This window comes from Oryctolagus cuniculus, chromosome 12 (assembly GCF_051225735.1).
Source record: "Oryctolagus cuniculus isolate XC-2025 breed Fujian yellow rabbit chromosome 12, ASM5122573v1, whole genome shotgun sequence".
NCBI lineage: Eukaryota > Metazoa > Chordata > Mammalia > Lagomorpha > Leporidae > Oryctolagus > Oryctolagus cuniculus.
In genome coordinates, this window is record NC_142878.1 from 56,368,364 (window position 1) to 56,385,074 (window position 16,711).

At 45.0% G+C, this 16,711-nt stretch overlaps 1 protein-coding gene across 13 annotated transcripts in view; it reads right to left on the reverse strand.

The window, feature by feature from the left end:
• Positions 1-16,711, reverse strand: part of RYR3 (ryanodine receptor 3) — a 582,715-nt gene that overhangs the window by 120,553 nt on the left and 445,451 nt on the right. For all 13 annotated transcript variants that reach the window (XR_016217200.1, XM_089309149.1, XM_070053265.2 and 10 more), the window contains 11 exon segments: positions 14,265-14,405; positions 12,612-12,775; positions 10,357-10,435; positions 8,007-8,096; positions 6,578-6,724; positions 6,323-6,385; positions 5,148-5,223; positions 4,909-5,032; positions 2,529-2,644; positions 2,015-2,082; positions 998-1,119 (listed from right to left, as the gene is read on the reverse strand). Coding sequence is in view for 12 of the 13 variants with exons in the window: in XM_089309149.1 (XP_089165275.1) it covers positions 998-1,119; positions 2,015-2,082; positions 2,529-2,644; positions 4,909-5,032; positions 5,148-5,223; positions 6,323-6,385; positions 6,578-6,724; positions 8,007-8,096; positions 10,357-10,435; positions 12,612-12,775; positions 14,265-14,405 (1,190 nt within the window). In the remaining variant the exon portion in view is untranslated.

Here is a 16,711-nt window from a genome sequence, read left to right on the forward strand (position 1 = left end):
AATCCTCCACCTTGCGGTGCCGGCACACCAGGTTCTAGTCCCGGTTGGGGCACCAGATTCTGTCCCGGTTGCCCCTCTTCCAGGCCAGCTCTCTGCTATGGCCCGGGAATGCAGTGGAGGATGGCCCAAGTCCTTGGGCCCTGCACCCGCATGGGAGACCAGGAGAAGCACCTGGCTCCTGGCTTTGGATCAGCGCGATGCGCCGGCTGCAGCGGCCATTGGAGGGTGAACCAACGGCAAAGGAAGACCTTTCTGTCTTTCTCTCTCACTGTCCACTCTGCCTGTCAAAAAAAAAAAAAAAAAGTGGATACACTAGTTCCCTAGCATTCTTAACTACTGGATATTTAGAAGTCTAGTTGACTCTTCGCATTTCAAAAATCAAATACACAGAGAACTTGAGGCAAAGTGAGTCTATCTTTAGGTTGACCATGAAGCATCCTCTCTGTCCTGTTAAGGTATCCACAGATCATCAGTAGTGGGAGAAACACAGAATCTGGGGTTTTGGTGGAAATTTTTTTCCTACTAGGAATTTATATGGAATTATTTTGTAGATTTCAAATTTCAGATTATCCACACCAGAACTTGTATGATCTATTCTTTTCATTTCTACTTTAATCTTGTAAAGCATGCAAGATGGGACTGAAAACAGTGTCCACCTGTTTCTTTCCAGTGTTGTGTGTTTACTTTTCCCAAGCTTCAGAGTGACCTCCATCTTCTTCTAAATGCTGTTTTTTGGGACAGAGGTCAATCTGCATATTTAAGTCTTTCTCAAGCCCTACTGATATTCCCAAACAGTGAACTTCTCTTAGTTACTGAATTATTAGAGATAGATATGAATAGAACTTCTTTCAAAACCAGGATGATAACCACATCTCTGAGCCACCAACCTTCAGGCTTTGCTTTGTTTCTCCAAGACTCACGATTTAGTCCCTAGCATCCTGGCACTTTATACAAACCCCTTCAACACTGTGACTTTCTCCTTACTGTGCAGACTCACCTGGCCACCATTTCTTTCTCTTTATGGGAGGCATACCCACTGCTGCTAAGGGGCTTCAGAGGAGATGACAGGAAGTAGAGGCGGTGATTGGTGAAGTACTGGTCAACCAGTGGGAGGAGAACCTGGAAACCCAACATACATCAACTTCTGGGAAACTAGCCAAAGCTCCTCCCTTGGCTCCTTTCAAAAAGTTCATTTCTGAGTAAAAATTCTCTAAACACTGAGACAGTACATTTTCCAGGAAACTCTACTCTTTGGGTCCCAGTTTCCATAACATTTTCCTTTTTTAATGCCTTAAACAAGAGGCCTTGGGGATATGTGAAAAGAGAGGGCCATTGACTAGGGGCCAAAGAATGTGTATACAGCACTGAGTCAGCATTGCAGTGGAGACCTATGGGACACCTGCACTCAGATGTCCTTTCTATGGTCATGGTCTAGCACTGCTGGTCTCTGGTATTCTGTCTCTACTTTTCAGAGCAAAGTAACTCAAGGTCTTCTGTGCTTTTAGTACTTTGAGTAGGGTTGTATAGACAACACTGCTTAATGGGACCCATGTTCTTCCTTTTAATAACAGGACCCCCTGTATTTCAGCTGGGTAGAGGGCCAGTCAGCTAGGGAATGCATTGCCCAGGATCCCTTGCAGTGAAACAAAGCTAAAATGACTAAGTTCTAGCCCCTTGGAGAGAACTCCAACACTGAAGCTGCTCGCCTTCCCCTCTCCCTTTTTTATTTCCCACGGATATTGTTTGGGCAAGCTTGTTTGGGTCTCATGTCCAGAGATGGTAGAATCATAAGGGAGGGAGAAGTTGGGTCACTGGGTGATGACGTGGAGCTAAGAAGGCTGCCTCCGTGGACCATCAGCTACCCCAGGACCATTTCACACACAGAGAAATAGGAATTTGTGTTATGGACGCCATTGGAGTTTTAGATATTTTTGCTGATCCAGCCAAAACTAAACTCTAAATAGTAGAGATCTTAAGGAACAAGTAATTTGGTTAAATACAGAGAGTCACTTACTTTGGCAAAGAATTTGATCTCCTGGTCATGGGGAGACTTCTCAGTTTTCCCACTGCTGACAATGGCTTCTACAAAGACACAGGTAGCACAACATCGGCCAATTAAAAAAACAATAAAACCACCACAGTATTTTAGAAACAGAGTGGCTTTTTTAAAGGCCCTTAAAAGCCCTATTTGATTTCACAAATATCTTACATGCTATAAAGTGCTTTAGAATTGTGCTGGTCTCAATTCTCTAAGCCCTTTCACTACTCTTTTCTCTACTGACAAGAAATCAGCTTCAGAAAGTTTGGGTCATAAACCCATAGTAACAGAGCAAAACAACAGAGAACTTATAACAGGATGAGTTATATGAAAAAATGACAACAGGTTCAGTGATGTCCAGTAAGGAAGCCAAGGACTTTTAAATGGGGGTGGGGGGACATCAGCTATTGTTTCCTCAAAATGATAGGTATATATAAACCATGTATACTAGGAAAGTCATTTTATTGCAACATTTCACAGGGTTACTTACCCAAATGTGCAATAAACTCTTGAGCAGAATCGACGTATTTCAGGATCTTCTTCAAGAACTTATAGGCAAACCTCTTTTCCATGGAGAAGGCATCCAGCTCCATATCCTTCATACCTCTAGGTTGGAAATGGCAGACCCAGGGAAGTAACAGAAACAACCATGTGACTTTGGTACATCATCTATCCTGTCCTGGTTGAACAGAACTCCAAACACTTGTGGTTTTTCTGGCTTAATGACATGATTCATCATTTGACTGATGTTCCCTGGCACTCAGAATCTGACTTTGTGAGCCTGTACTATTTGTATTACAATAATTTGTGAAAAGATTTTTCAGTAAAATCTTTATCATTCATTCAATAAATACTGAGATGGAGATAAATCAGAGGGGAACACAAAAATCTTTACTTTTATGGAATTTACATGTTAGCATTATACAGAATGTTAAACCATTTACATATTTTATAAATAACATAGAAATTATATGGAATGCTAGAAGCAAGTTTTATGGAAAGAAAGAAAAATTAAAGCAGGATGAAAAGGCTTGGGATTAGAGGAGGCAGGTTTTGCAGATTGTAGTGTTAAAATAGTGTAGGCAGGGTTGGTCTCATTGGAAACTACACTAGAGTAAAGGTTTGAAGGAGGTTAGCTATATGGACATCCGGGAAAAGAGCTTTCTAGGCATAGAGAACAGGCTCTTGCATGCTGAGTGGAAAGAATATGGAACAGAGGCCAATGGGGGTGGAATGGAAGTGACCAGTCAGAGGGATGAAAGGTGGGCAGTGTAGCCCATCTCTAAAATTTTATCCTTGCTCTGAGTGATATAGGCAACTACTGGAAGCTTTGATTAGAGTAATGACATGCTATGACCTACATTCTAACAGAATCACTCTGGCTGTTATGTTTAAAATTGACCGTGGTGGGCAAAGGTATAAGCAGGCAGCCTGGGAGGGAGGCTATCTCAACAATGATGGCGAGAAATGGTCAGACTCTGGGTACATTCTACAGGTAAAACCATCAGGATTTCCTGAAGGATTGCATGTGGGTTGGCAAAAAAAGAAGAGTCAGGCTTGAGCAACTGAAGAATGGTTGCCATCCAGCGATGGGGAAGCTGAAGATGTAGCAGATCTGAGGCAGGGGTGGGAGGACCTCAGAGGTTCTCTTTGGTGACAGGGACCTCGAGTGGTGACATTCACATGCCTATCACAGAGTCTGGTACATGGTAGGCAGCTATTCAGGATATGGTTGCAGAATACAATCATCTTTCTCCTTTATTACCCTCCATGAATTCCTCTTTAGTTACAGTAAAGGAGAATTCTCCATTTCCATGAGCAAGTTATTTATCAGCAAATCTTACTACACACTCATCCTGGTGTTAAGAACAGGATCAAAATGACGCTGGGAGCCTTTCTTGAATGCCTCCCCGGAGGCTGTCTCCTGCTGTCTGACCTTTCCAGCTCAACAGTACGGCAAATGACTTTCGTTATTTTTTCATATGAGATACAATAGATATATTTATATGGAATTTTATTTTTATTTTTTGACATTCAATGGCAAAATTCTGTAGGAAACTAAAAGAAGAATGAACAGCTTGCCTAGCAAACATTTTCTTTAGGGAGGAAAGGCAACATCAGAATAGGAATACTACCTTGTTTTTCATTCTACAAAGGGCTCAGCGAGCGGGAACCTACACAGCATAGCCCACTGCTAACATCTGACCAGTGCGAAACAGATTCTCCCTTTGACTTAAGAAGCCAAGGTCACCCTCATATAAAACATTCCTCTAGATAATTTTGGCTTACATCTGTTTAGGAAGGCACCATGCATTTAATCTCCCCCCATAGAACTGCATCTTCATAAGAATCAATTCCTTTTGTTCAAAGACTGTTTGCATCAAGTATACTTGCTACTGTTAGGTAATTTAATAAAAGATCATATTAAATAATAAAAGTATGCAGAGAACTGTTGATTCCATGAAATTAAATTGCATATTTTTTAAAGACCTATAACTACAAGCTTCCAAATGTATAGTTTTTGAATTAGGCATGTATGAGACAACTGTAAAACAGAAGAAAACTTAAAAATATTTAGAATATTATACTTTGTTTTTACATGTGCCTCAAAATTCTTAGTGCTCTTTAAAGAAGCCCAAATTCCAAAGCTTTGAGATGTACTAGGTTTGTGGTTTATGACTCCAATTACTGGAACACTGTACAAAGCAAAGGACTTGTCCCCTAGCTCCAGATCTGTGAATGAGTGCCTGTATTGCTTTTAACTCATCTCAAAAGACTCAACTTCTATCCTTAATCTGATGGGTTTTGTAGGCAGCTAATTAAATACATGCACATTCCTGACCCACTAACTTCTGTGGAAAATGACTTACCTAGAAACTATAACACCATTCACTTGCAGGAATTTGAACAGGTCCTGTGCCTTCTCTCGGTCTCTGAACTTTTCCTTGGCAGTTAAGGTGTCATATGGCACCAGAAGAGGATGACTGCCGCCACCTGGAGTCAGTAAGGGGCGAGATGACAACGAGTCTGCCTCTTTCATTACATCCCTGGGAGAACACACCCGCCCCCAGCTCCCCCTCTTCCAGGGGACGTTGTGGACCAGGCTCACCTTTGCTCTCCAGCTCCAGCTTCTTCTTCTTGGCCCAGATATTGTGATAGTTCTCAGCCACGACCTCCACCATCCCCTACGTCCCACCAAGGAAACACCAGTCAAAGAGAAAGCAGGCAAGAACAGCTTACGATCTGCCAGGCTATTTCAGGAAGTCTCGGGAACAGAGCATCGCGGAATGCTAACAGCATCACTGCTGAGAGCCTCCCATCATTAATTAGTCTGTGCTTATGCACCTCATTAGTTTTCTGACTTCCCATACACACAGACAACTATTTCTAATTCCATCCTTCCCTTGTAACTTATTATCCTGGAAGCTTGATGCGTTTATCAGAAGCACACATTCCCAGTGGGAACTAAGGCTGGCAGCCCTTTATTCTTCATAGGAGTTCAGTATCATTCTCTTGACCTGAGACAGGGAGCTGTGAGTGTTGGTCAAGCAAAGTCTAGAATTCCTGAAAGCCTTTAGTTTACCAAACTCCAAATATCCACATCTTAGAGCAAACTCTGGTACATGACATTTCCCCAACAGAATTAATCTGTATAAGGTTCATGAAACAGTGACCTACTAGGAAGGGTGTATTTTCGGGAGATACTTTCTAGAAGGCCCTAGGGATTGGATGGATGGACTCCCAGTGCACCAGGCTGGGGCAGGCCACAGCTAGCACTGTGTGTAAGAGAGGAGAAGAGGGAGGCAGCTTAGGGCCTTTAGTTCCACCCCCCTGGTTTTATGTCACTTTGTCCTGCAACAACTGCTTATCTGTGCTGTCAGGAAGAACTCGAACAAATCCATTATGGGACATGCAGGCTGTCATTATAAACCCCAAGGACATATGGGGGACTCACAAGGACCGGGCAAACATCTCAACTCAGGGGTCGAATTTCCAGGGTTTTGTCTTAACTGCTGGAGTTTTGATAGAGCAGTTTGTTGGCTGCCCTTCCTCTTCCTGAGCCAGCACCCCTTATTCCTTCCTTAGACAAAGTGCCCAGCCTCTCCTCAGATGAATGACTAATTCTGCTGAGACTTCCCATGGTCTCTGCAAGGTGGGGGCCCTCTTGTGTTTGGATGGTCTACAGGTGACATGTTCTGGGCATTCCTTCCCCCCTGAACTCCATGGCAAGTACTATGCCCTGACCTGGAGGGGCTCTGCTGTTGTGAAGGCATCACCACTGACCTGGAGTTCTCTGGAGAGCACAACGTTTGAGAGGTCGAGGGGAGCAGGGTTGTAGCTGTTACCCTAGGAAAGTGGAGCAAGGGTCACGGGGGTGCCACTGCTTTCCTTCTTCTTATCAGCGGCCCCAGCTTCAGTCCCGACAAACCCCCAGGGCTCATCTTAGGCGTTGCCACCCCCGGTGCCTCAGGGAGATGATCCCCAGATTCCCTGTGGGCTCTGTGGGCCCACCCTGGGCTTGGCATGTGGCCGTCATACCTGGCTGGTCTGGGACACACTTCGAAGTTTCTCATTTTCCCGCAGCTGAACCAAGGCTTCACCCTCTTTGGTCCTCTCCACGGTCCAGCCCACAGCCAGCATGGTTTTCAGGGACTCCCTGGCAGGCCACCGATAAATTTCTTTCTCCTGGAAGACAGTTGGAACAGATGAGCTTTGCAGAACACACCCGAACATTCTGACTGGCCTGTCTCCCCATGGTAGTTGGATCCCAGTGTGGACAAGGTACTAGAAATATAGAAAGCTCTGGCCCTCTCTCTCACCAGGTCAGACCACACTTGGCAGCATCTCACCTGAATCACATAATTAGGCTTCCTGATGTTTTATAAGATCCCACAGTCTCTTGGTCTTCAAAGGAATGTATCAGATATTATGGACAAGATCCACGTTTTATGGATAAAGAGGAATCAACAATAGGAGAATGGCCCTCAAGCCCTAGCAGCTGCTTAAGACAGGATATTGTCAAAATGCATTTGCACAAAGCTCTTTTTCTGTAATTATTTCATTTATGATATCATCTGGAGAAGATATCATAATGTAATAAAAAATAAGAAGTGTGGTTCAAATTCTACCACCAGAAATAGAAATGTCTTGTGTAGAGGTGAGTTTACCCTTTGATGCCACTGCTGAAGTGGCTTCAAACACCCAAACTTTGGTGCTTGGGGCACCCTGAAAACCAGTGAAAGCCAAGTCTGCAGGCTCCCCAGGCACCGGCAACACACTATGGGCTGAGACCAGGGCAGTGAAGGGACTCCGAGTCCTCGCTTCTCCCTCTGTATACATCAGCTGAGGCTGCTCTACTCATTTGAGCTTGAGAAACACACAGTGCTTTGGGTTCAGGCTCTCTTCTGATCTATGCACAAGTCCCTAGAGGGTCAGTGTGTGTACAGAGACACACAGGCTGCCCTTAACACAGGACACTGGGCCTAAAGTATGCAAAGAACTCTTGAACTGACTGTAGGATGGGAATTCAGTATCGAGTTGAACCACATTTCTTAATTTACAAAAAGCAGACCTGTGCCTATTTCCTCGGGGACTCTGTTCCTGTCTCAGAAACCATTTCTGTCTGAATCTTCTCCAGCAATTCACTGCTCCTGCCCCTCACCCTGCCTCAACCATCTAGCTCAGTTTGTAGAACTACAAGTATTTCCGCCTAGCCTGTGAGTGCAGCACAGTGCTTCTTCCACCAATGGGCTCTCAGAGCCAAAGAATGGAACACAAGGCTGGGAACTTGTAAACTGGTCCTGGGGCTACTGCCCACCGGCAAGTGTGTGAGCAGTTTGGGGAGTCCTAGAAAGTCTCTAAGGAAATTGAGAGTGCGTGCGCTCTGTGCTCCTCTGAGCTTCTGATAGGATTCCCTGGGAACGAAACCAAAGGCTGCACAGAGCGTCAGCAGAGGCCCGTTTCTTACCTTCTCCGTCAGGGTCTTGAAAGGCCTGATCAGCGGGTGGGTCTTCACGTTTTCATCCAGGGAAATTCCGTATTTCCATCCGCTCTGGCTCTGCAGAAAGGTTCTCAGTTTAAACGACCTTGGCACTCGAAGAGTCCTGCTATCTGACCCAAATTCCTGCTTCTATTTTCACTGCATGAATGGAATAATGGACGGTGACAGGGCTTGGAAATCCCTGGTAATTGATCCTTTAAGGTCATCAGGCTCTTCGCCTCCTGAATCTTGAACTCTGCCCCTTTATTCCTTCTTGTGTCAGTTGCTGTCCTCTCCACTGTTTTGCTTGTGTTTCAGGCCCACTTAAGGAGAAGGATGTGTGGAAGGACCCTGAGAACAATGCTTCTTAGGTCAGTGTGGCACACCCAGGAGGAGTGTAAGACAGGGCTGAAAGGCCTCCTGCCTGCTGCACACAGGGAGTGTTTGGTTTGCCCTCTTGCGTGCCAGCCCCAGAAAGAATAAAAATTTTACCACTGATAAGTGCCTAATGTTAAATCCATCTTTCTAGGCTAGCGTGCTCTCCCAATTCCCAAATCTACTTAAGCCCCACTTGGATATTCCATAGGCGCCTGTCAACATATCTGAACCTGGAAGTTTACTACTCTAAATGTCCCCCTGCCCTTGAGAATGAGGTGCTAAGAGGGCCCAGATCTGGGACAGCACCATACTAGGAGTTGACGCATGAGTGGCTACTTGAAAGATGAGCTGTGGAATGGTGTGTGCACCTGTCTGACTGCAGAGGGCAGCTGGCGCCGATGGAGGAAGCTTTCACACATGTGTGTAGAGTGTAAGAGATGGGCATGTGGGAGAGATGGTAGCAGAGGTCAGATTAGCCAGCACTCACCAGGCCCTGTTAAGGATTTGGACCTTTATGTCGAGAATAGTCAGAAGTTGCTAAAGGAATTTAACAAGGAGAAGGACTGGACAAGCAGTGATAACATATGTCTTAATGTGCATTCTGAAATCATCACTTGCTTGTGGTGTGAAGAAAAATGCAAATGGGTAGACCAACAAGGAAGTTATCACAATCATTCTGGTGAAAGATGACAGCAGCTTGGACTAAAGTCGTGCCGTGGGGATGGAGAGAACAGAGAAATTCAAGGGAGACTCAGGAGGTGAAACCCATGTGGTTCAGTAATAGATTGGATATTATTATGGATTCATGGAGCTATTTCTTCTCCCTAATTCATGGGTTGGCCAAACAACCACATAGAAAGAATTCTTAGAAAACATAGAAACTCTAGAGCAAGGTTCTGTAAACTATGGCCTTTGGGCCAAGTTCACTTGATTGCCTTTTTATTTTGTAAATAGTTTTATTAGAACACAGGTATCATTTTATTTGTTTTGTCAATGGCTAATTTTGTGCTACAATGGCAGAGGTGACTAATTCCAGTTAAGGCCGTGTGGTCCACAGCTTCCAATGTTTATTATCTGACCCTCTGCAGAATAGGTTTTCCCATCCTTGCTCTATACCTATGAGGTCTGAGCCCAAACCACAGTTACAATGGATGCTGATATCACCAGTCCCAAACAGGGCTTTAAAAACATGAGTGGAGCCCAGATCAATATGATGTTCAAGGTGCACCCTATGTGAGGACATGGCAGTATTCCATGGATGTGGTTGTCTATGGTTTTGCCGTGGAGCTAGACCCACTGCTGCAGCTGAGCAATGGCCCTGGTCCTTAACTGGCTGTCCACAGAAATCCTGGATATCTTTGGCACAGTCTTACCCTGATGCCTGCCAGCCTTAAAGGGCTGACATAGCAATTAAACTTATTAAGCAGCTTGACCTCATGTGGTGAGGAATTTTAAACACCAGATGGACAGGCTTATTAACAAGGGAGTGTCTGGAAGTTCTACTGCTGCCTACCGTAGGAAGACACTTGTGTGTCTTCCCTAGAGTAAAATTCAACTTCCTAGAAAAAAGGCAAAGCTTTCAATGTCATTTCCTCCTTTCCAATGTGTTATTCAAAGAAAAAAATAAATAAAAGCTTCCCCATTCCCATTAAGCATTTATGTCAAACACACACCATTATGTGCTTGGGCACAAACTCCAGGAAATACAATGTTAAAAAAGAAGTTAACACTTCCAGACTGATCATTTTCTTGAGAAATACAGAAACAGCACTAGCAGCTGCCTCTGCCTATTTGTCTGACCTCCACCAACCCTGGGAAATTGCTGCCAGGAAATAATGAATGTTCTCGGCATGGTGAGCTGTCACTTAGACAAATCAGGCAGATTTCCAGCAGTGGACCCTTTAATGTTCTTGAGCTGTTTCTTCTCCTTGACAGTTGTCAATTGGATGATAATCCCTACCTTTTCACAGGCCCATTTATCATGTGAATGCTCAGCATACTTGGTGACAATGTATTCCAATTTTTCAGGCAAGGAAAAACTGAAATGAGAAAAAAAATTTACAACTCCTCTAAGTGCTTTATCCAGATATGGTAGACGATAGCTGGAATGAACAACTGCCTGTCAAAAGTCGGATTTCATCACTGGCTAACCCCAAAGCTGAAGCGACAGCAAACCATAGTAGTGATACTGCTGAGCAGAAATGGCACTGCAGGGTGAGGTCTCAGCCATACAGCCACGTCTCATCACAGAATGTCTCTGCAGAGGTGGACTCCCTCCAGCTGCTCCAGCATCTCTTTGGCTCCTGTTGAAGCACTCTGGCTCTTGGACCAGACCTGTCCAGGTTAGATAGTGAGGACCTCTTCATCCAAAGAAACTGGCCTGTCAGCCTACTGCTCTGATCTGGGAATGGTAGAAACGGTAGCTACAGGATGATATACTATAAAATAATGGTTGTCTACCTTTTTGGGTTTAGTAGCTCATGGTTAAATACCAGAATTTTGGAAGTAAAGTAGGAATCTGTCATTTCTGCTTCCCTGTTGCTCTTGACCCTCCCTCCTGTTGTTAACAGTAACTCCATTTCCCTTTGCATTGCAAGTCTTCTTGGGTTGCACGTGGTGTTATGTGAACTGTTACCAATGACAGATAACCAGGCAAAGCAGACTCCCTCTCTGTGGAATCTGAGTTGGCATGGTGAGCTGAGTTGGGCAACAGAAGGGTAGCAAACGTTACAAGATGCTTCACCCAATGGGGAATTCTCATTTGGTCACTGTGCCTTGGGGCCAGTTCTTCCATGGTGCCTGTCCTTGCTGAGTTTAATCAGCCTCTCATTAGGTTTTGATAATGATCCCATATTCTGGCAATAAAGTACTTTTCTCCTTAAGTTATCCAGGGTTAGACTTCATTTCTCATGATACCCAAAGAACCACATTGATGTCAGAGGTATATTTGAAGGAATCGGGACTCTCAAAATAACATACAACCACTCATCATTAGCATACAATCTCTGGAGTAGACTGTTGTCTCAGTGTTTATAAAGGCATCTACCTTATTATGCCATTTGCTTTCTCTTCCTTTGGCACACTTAACTATCAGACAAAGTTCTCCATAGTCAACACCTGCCTTCTCTTTGATGCCAGCTTGGTGTTTTACCATGTCCCTTTTTTTTTTCTTTATAGCAGGTTCAATTCTTCTTCCCACCATTCCCTTAGTTCAAGGCTTCATCTGATGGAATGTGTACTTAATTTTCCAGAGATGAATTTTATGTTACCAAACTTGAGAGCCCACAAAGGGTTTAGGCTCTCATTTAAGAACTACTGACACCAAACAAAAGTCCTAGAGGTTTAGATAGGGTCAGTTTTATTTTTCCTGCTCATTCTGCAGCAGTTTTGGAGATCTTCATGTAGAATACTGCTGGGGATGAAGACTGTATACCTCAACACATATTCACAACTGGTGTGAAACTTATACAAAGCAAAACGGAGTGATATTTTTTCCCAAAGGATAATTTAAACACACCTCCATGGCTTACTCTATAGCATTGAGGAATTTCAGAGAAATCAAACAGTAATTAAAAGGTGCTGTTGGAGCCATAGTTCCAGCAACCCTTAGCATGGCAAAGAGCAGGTCCAGCCTCTCCAACAAGGACGCCATCCTATTTTGCCATCACACTGGAGTTCTGGCTGCAGCTTAGCAGAATATTATTTATGGGGCTGTTTCAATGTATGATGCTATTATATCTGGTCTAATTCACAAAGAACAAAGACTTTGTTAAAAAAAACTCATTAATAAATTAGTTGCATCATTTGTCAGGATGGTTCCATAAACTGTGACCTGAGGAAGCATCTTTGTCTTATAATTTAAAAAATCAATCCTACCATCCAAAGAAATGTCCAGAATGTAATAACATGATCTATAAGGGGACTTCAGAATGGAAGATGGAATGTAAATAAAGGTTTATTTTACTGCATTTTTTTGAAATTCATGCACAGTTTTTTCGTAACATACATTTTCCAAGAACTTTTTGCAAACCCCTCATATAATCAGATGTGGGTGAATAAACCTTGAGTGTGATGTGATTTGTCGAATCAAGGGGAAAGATGAACAGTGTTGGCAGGACAGAAATAAAACGTTTAAATTTCTTGCTACCTTCTGAAACAGAAACATCGGCTATGGGACAAAATAGAGGACCAGCCTAGAGATGATTCTGGACTCACTTTATGGTGTTGATAGGTTTGGGGTCGAAGTTGCCATCTGCATCCACTGAGACCTGTTTCTCCAGCGTGGCTGTGATTCTGGTATCTAAATAATCTGGTGGCAATGCCCCGGCTATAGCACTGAGACAAGGCAGGGACATGCGGAAAAGATCAGGGTCGTATTTCTGTCCGGAAAGACAAAGACTACGTTAGTAGAGAAACCAGAACCAAGGCCATCAGGTAGAATCATTCAAGAGTCAGCTGCAAATAAAAATCAAATACATGCATTTATGCAGTTTAACCAAAACGGAGGATGTGTCAGCCTTTTAATTCTCTCTCCTTGGAAGATAAATGAAGATCTGTAAGCCCTCAAGACTCCATTTGCTTTAAGAAGGAAAGCCTTAAACCAAGGTTTAAATCATAACATCTCCCAAATAGTTAATTTCAATACTCTCTAAGGGCTAAAGTAGTTCTCATCAAGCCAGAAAAATCTATCAACGTGTCTGCGAAGGGCAGTTACAGAAACTGACCCAACCTCTGACCGGGAGGGAGGGCTTAGAAAGCTCAGAAGTGAACTGCGGTGGGTCATCAGCCGATGTTATCAGCAGACTGCACGTGTGTTGCTGTCACATCCTCTCTCTTGAATCTGGTCAGGAATGAATATCTGCCAAATCATGTGGAGTTAGGGACAATTCTTTTCCACTTACACTAGACCAAGGGAATAAGGGTAAAGACCATTTTTTAAAGTGCACACAAAAAAGCTAGACAAATGCTCTTGACTTCTCTAAGAAAGCCAGATCTATTCACATTCACCTTCACAGCTGGTGACTTCACAGATCTAAAATAAACAGCGTCAAGGGAAACGCAGCAAAGTCTGAGAGCTGGAGCTCTATTTCAGTCAGTTGTTTTGATCTCACTTGGGGCTGGTGTTGTGGTGCAGTGGGTTAAGCCACTGACTGCAGTGCTGGCATCCCACATCGGAGAGCTGGTTCAAGTCCTGGCTGTTCTGTTTCTGATCCAGCTCCCTGCTAATGCACCTGGGAAGGCAGTGGAGCATGGTTCAAGTAGTTGGGCCCCTGCCATCCATGTGGGAGACCTGAATGAAGTTCTGGGCTCCTGGCTTTGGCCTGACTTCAGTCCTGACCATCATGGCCATCTGGAAAGTGGATCAGTGGATGGAAGATCTTTCTGTCACTCGCCCTCTCTGTCTTTCAAATAAGTACAATAAGTCCTTTGAAAAAAATCTCACTCGACTTCCTCCCCAAATGGGTATGGGTGAAGAGCCTTCCCAGAGTATGCCCCAACCTCAGAGCAGGTGCCAGGCCTTTTGCTCATGGCTTGAGCCTGGTGAAGGCTGACAGAGCCATGCCAGGTCAGGTGGAGGAGAACGGTGGGTGAGGTTAGTCATCAAGCCTAGAGTCAGGACATGACTTTGTAACTGACTTCGGTGGTTGCTCTCACACAGCTCTGTAGCTCTGGCAAGTTGGTCACCTGCTGTGAGACGTCCTCACTGCAAAATGAGGACGATGGTTCTTATTTCAGAGGTTTGGGGTGAGGACAAGCAGAATACACATGTGAGGCACTTTGCATGTAGTAAAGCTAAAGAGACGCTCATCATTATCTATGCTCAGATCACCGCGAGCTCCCGTTTTGTTCAGGAAACACTGTCGTTACCTTATGGGAAAGGGAGTCGAAGATGCCCCAGAAGAGCTTCTCTGTTAGGTGCAGTTCTTCCTCCACGGCAAGGCCGTAGCTGCCCCAGCCTGAAGGCAGACAGTAATACTTCCAGCACTGCTCGAAGTGGTTGGTCAGAAGCTGGGAGGTTCAGAACAGGATTGCACCAGCCGGACGCGGGAGAGGAAGTCCACACGCATCAGAAACATGCAGGGGGAGAAAGACAGTTTGCAGAGGTCATGAGATGAAACCAGCATTTGCAACAGTTGGGTTGTCTATGAAAAGGCCCTTCAAACATCCCTGGGAACCATCCGCTCTGTGCCTAATGAGCTCCAGCCCAAGCGGAACCTGCCTGGGTAATTCTCGTGCCTCCTCCTGTGCCCCTAGCAATTACTAGAAAACAAAGGACTGTTTTTACTTCAAACAAGAAAATGCTCCCCTTTGAGAGCAGTCCCTGGTGCTGTTTAGAAGTCAGGGGTGGGAGGAATTTCTTCTGAGACCTTTGCTTAGGACTCTGGAAGATCCTGGGGACGTCGACATGGGGAGGGGATGGAGGGTAGAAGGTTGTGGTCTGAAGGTTGTTCTCTGCATGGATTACTCCCCTTGGCTGCTGCCTCTCCAGAGCCCTCTGACGGCCCAGTGGTGCTAAAGCAGTTTCACATCCGGCCAGAAGAGGGCAGAAGTACATCAATCATGTTGCCAACTCAGCAGGTGAGAGCCACAGCTAAGAAGCTCCCCACTGCTCTGAGAGGTGGAAGTGAGCTTATTGAATGGCATCAATGATCCCTTTTAGGAGCCACATTCTGCTGACAGCAGAGGCCTGCAGACAGAGCAATGCCAAGCTGAGCTGTGCAAACAGTGGTTGTTGGCTAAAGTACGTTTCGAGATTAAAACAGACTGTAGATTCTCTGGGATCACACAGACTGTTTTTTTCTGCTTAGCATAGAGAAAGGGGATTTAATCAGCACTTTCGGGGATTTTTGGTTTTCTCAATATAATTCTTGAAATCTTGACTTGATTCATTTTGGAAATGTTCTGTTAAAATCAGCAGGCTAGGGCCGGCGCCGTGGCTCACTTGGCTAATCCTCTGCCTGCGGCGCTGGCACCCCGGGTTCTAGTCCCGGTCGGGGCACCAGATTCTGTCCCAGTTGCTCCTCTTCCAGTCCAGCTCTCTGCTGTGGCCCGGGAGTGCAGTGGAGGATGGCCCAAGTGCTTGGGCCCTGCACCTGCATGGGAGACCAGGAGGAAGTACCCGGCTCCTGGCTTCGGATAGGCACAGCGCCGGCAGTAGCAGCCATTAGGGGAGTGAACCAACGGAAGGAAGACCTTTCTCTCTGTCTCTCACTGTCTATAACTCACTCACTCTCTCTGTCTCTCTCTGTCTCTCTCTCTCTCTCTCTCTCTCTCTCTCTCTAACTCTGCCTGGCAAAATAATAATAATAATAATAATAAAATTTTAAAAAATCACCAGGCTGGGAGTGGGCAGTCAGCCAAGTGGTTGACACCTGTGCCTTGCATTGGAGTACCTGGGTTCAATTCCTGGTGCCAGCTTTCTCTTAATAGAGACCCTTGGGGGCAGCAGTAATGGCTCAAGTACTTGGGCCGCAGCCACCTACGTGGGAGACCCTGGATTGAGTTTCCTAGTCCTGACTGTAGTCCCTGCCCAGCCCCCACCCATTGAGGGTATTTGGGGTGTGAACCAGCAGATAGGCACTCTCTACCTCCTTGTCTCAAACCTTTGTTTCTCTGTATCACAAAATCATTTGGCAGGATTTTCTGGTGTAGCTGGTTACTGTCGATACTTTGGGATGTACAAATACAGTTAAGAGCCTTGGAGTAAAAGCTAAAAACATTGTCCTCTTGGGTGCGTGGTTGATTCTGGCACCATTCAGGCCCAGATACTCCCACAGCAAGGGATGCAATATTTGTAATTTATGAGAAAAATCAGGAATTAGGCAAAAATAAGGAATAGGTTCTGCATCTTTTCATTAATAAATGGGGGAAAAAGTATAGGGGCCAGTGCTGTGGCATAGCGGGTAAAGCTGCCACCTGCAGTGCTGGCATCCCATGTGGGTACTGGTTCAAGTCCTGGCTGCTCCACTTCTGATCCAGCTCTCTGCTATGGCCTGAGAAAGCAGAAGAAGATGGCCCAAGTCTTTGGGCCCCTGCATCTGCGTGGGAGACCTAGAGGAAGCTCCTGGCTTCAGATCAGCTCAGCTCAGGCCACTGTGACCATCTGGGGAGTGAACCAGCGGACAGAAGACCCCCTCCCCCTCTTCTCTCCCTCTCCTTCTCTCTCTCTCTCTCTCTCTCTGCCTCTCTGTAGCTCTGCCTTTCAAATAAATATTAAAAGAAAAAGGAAATCAAAAGAGAGGATTGTTACAAAGAAAAATAGCATGAGATGATATGGAATGGAAAAGGGGCATCCTAGCGCCTTTGAGTGAAGA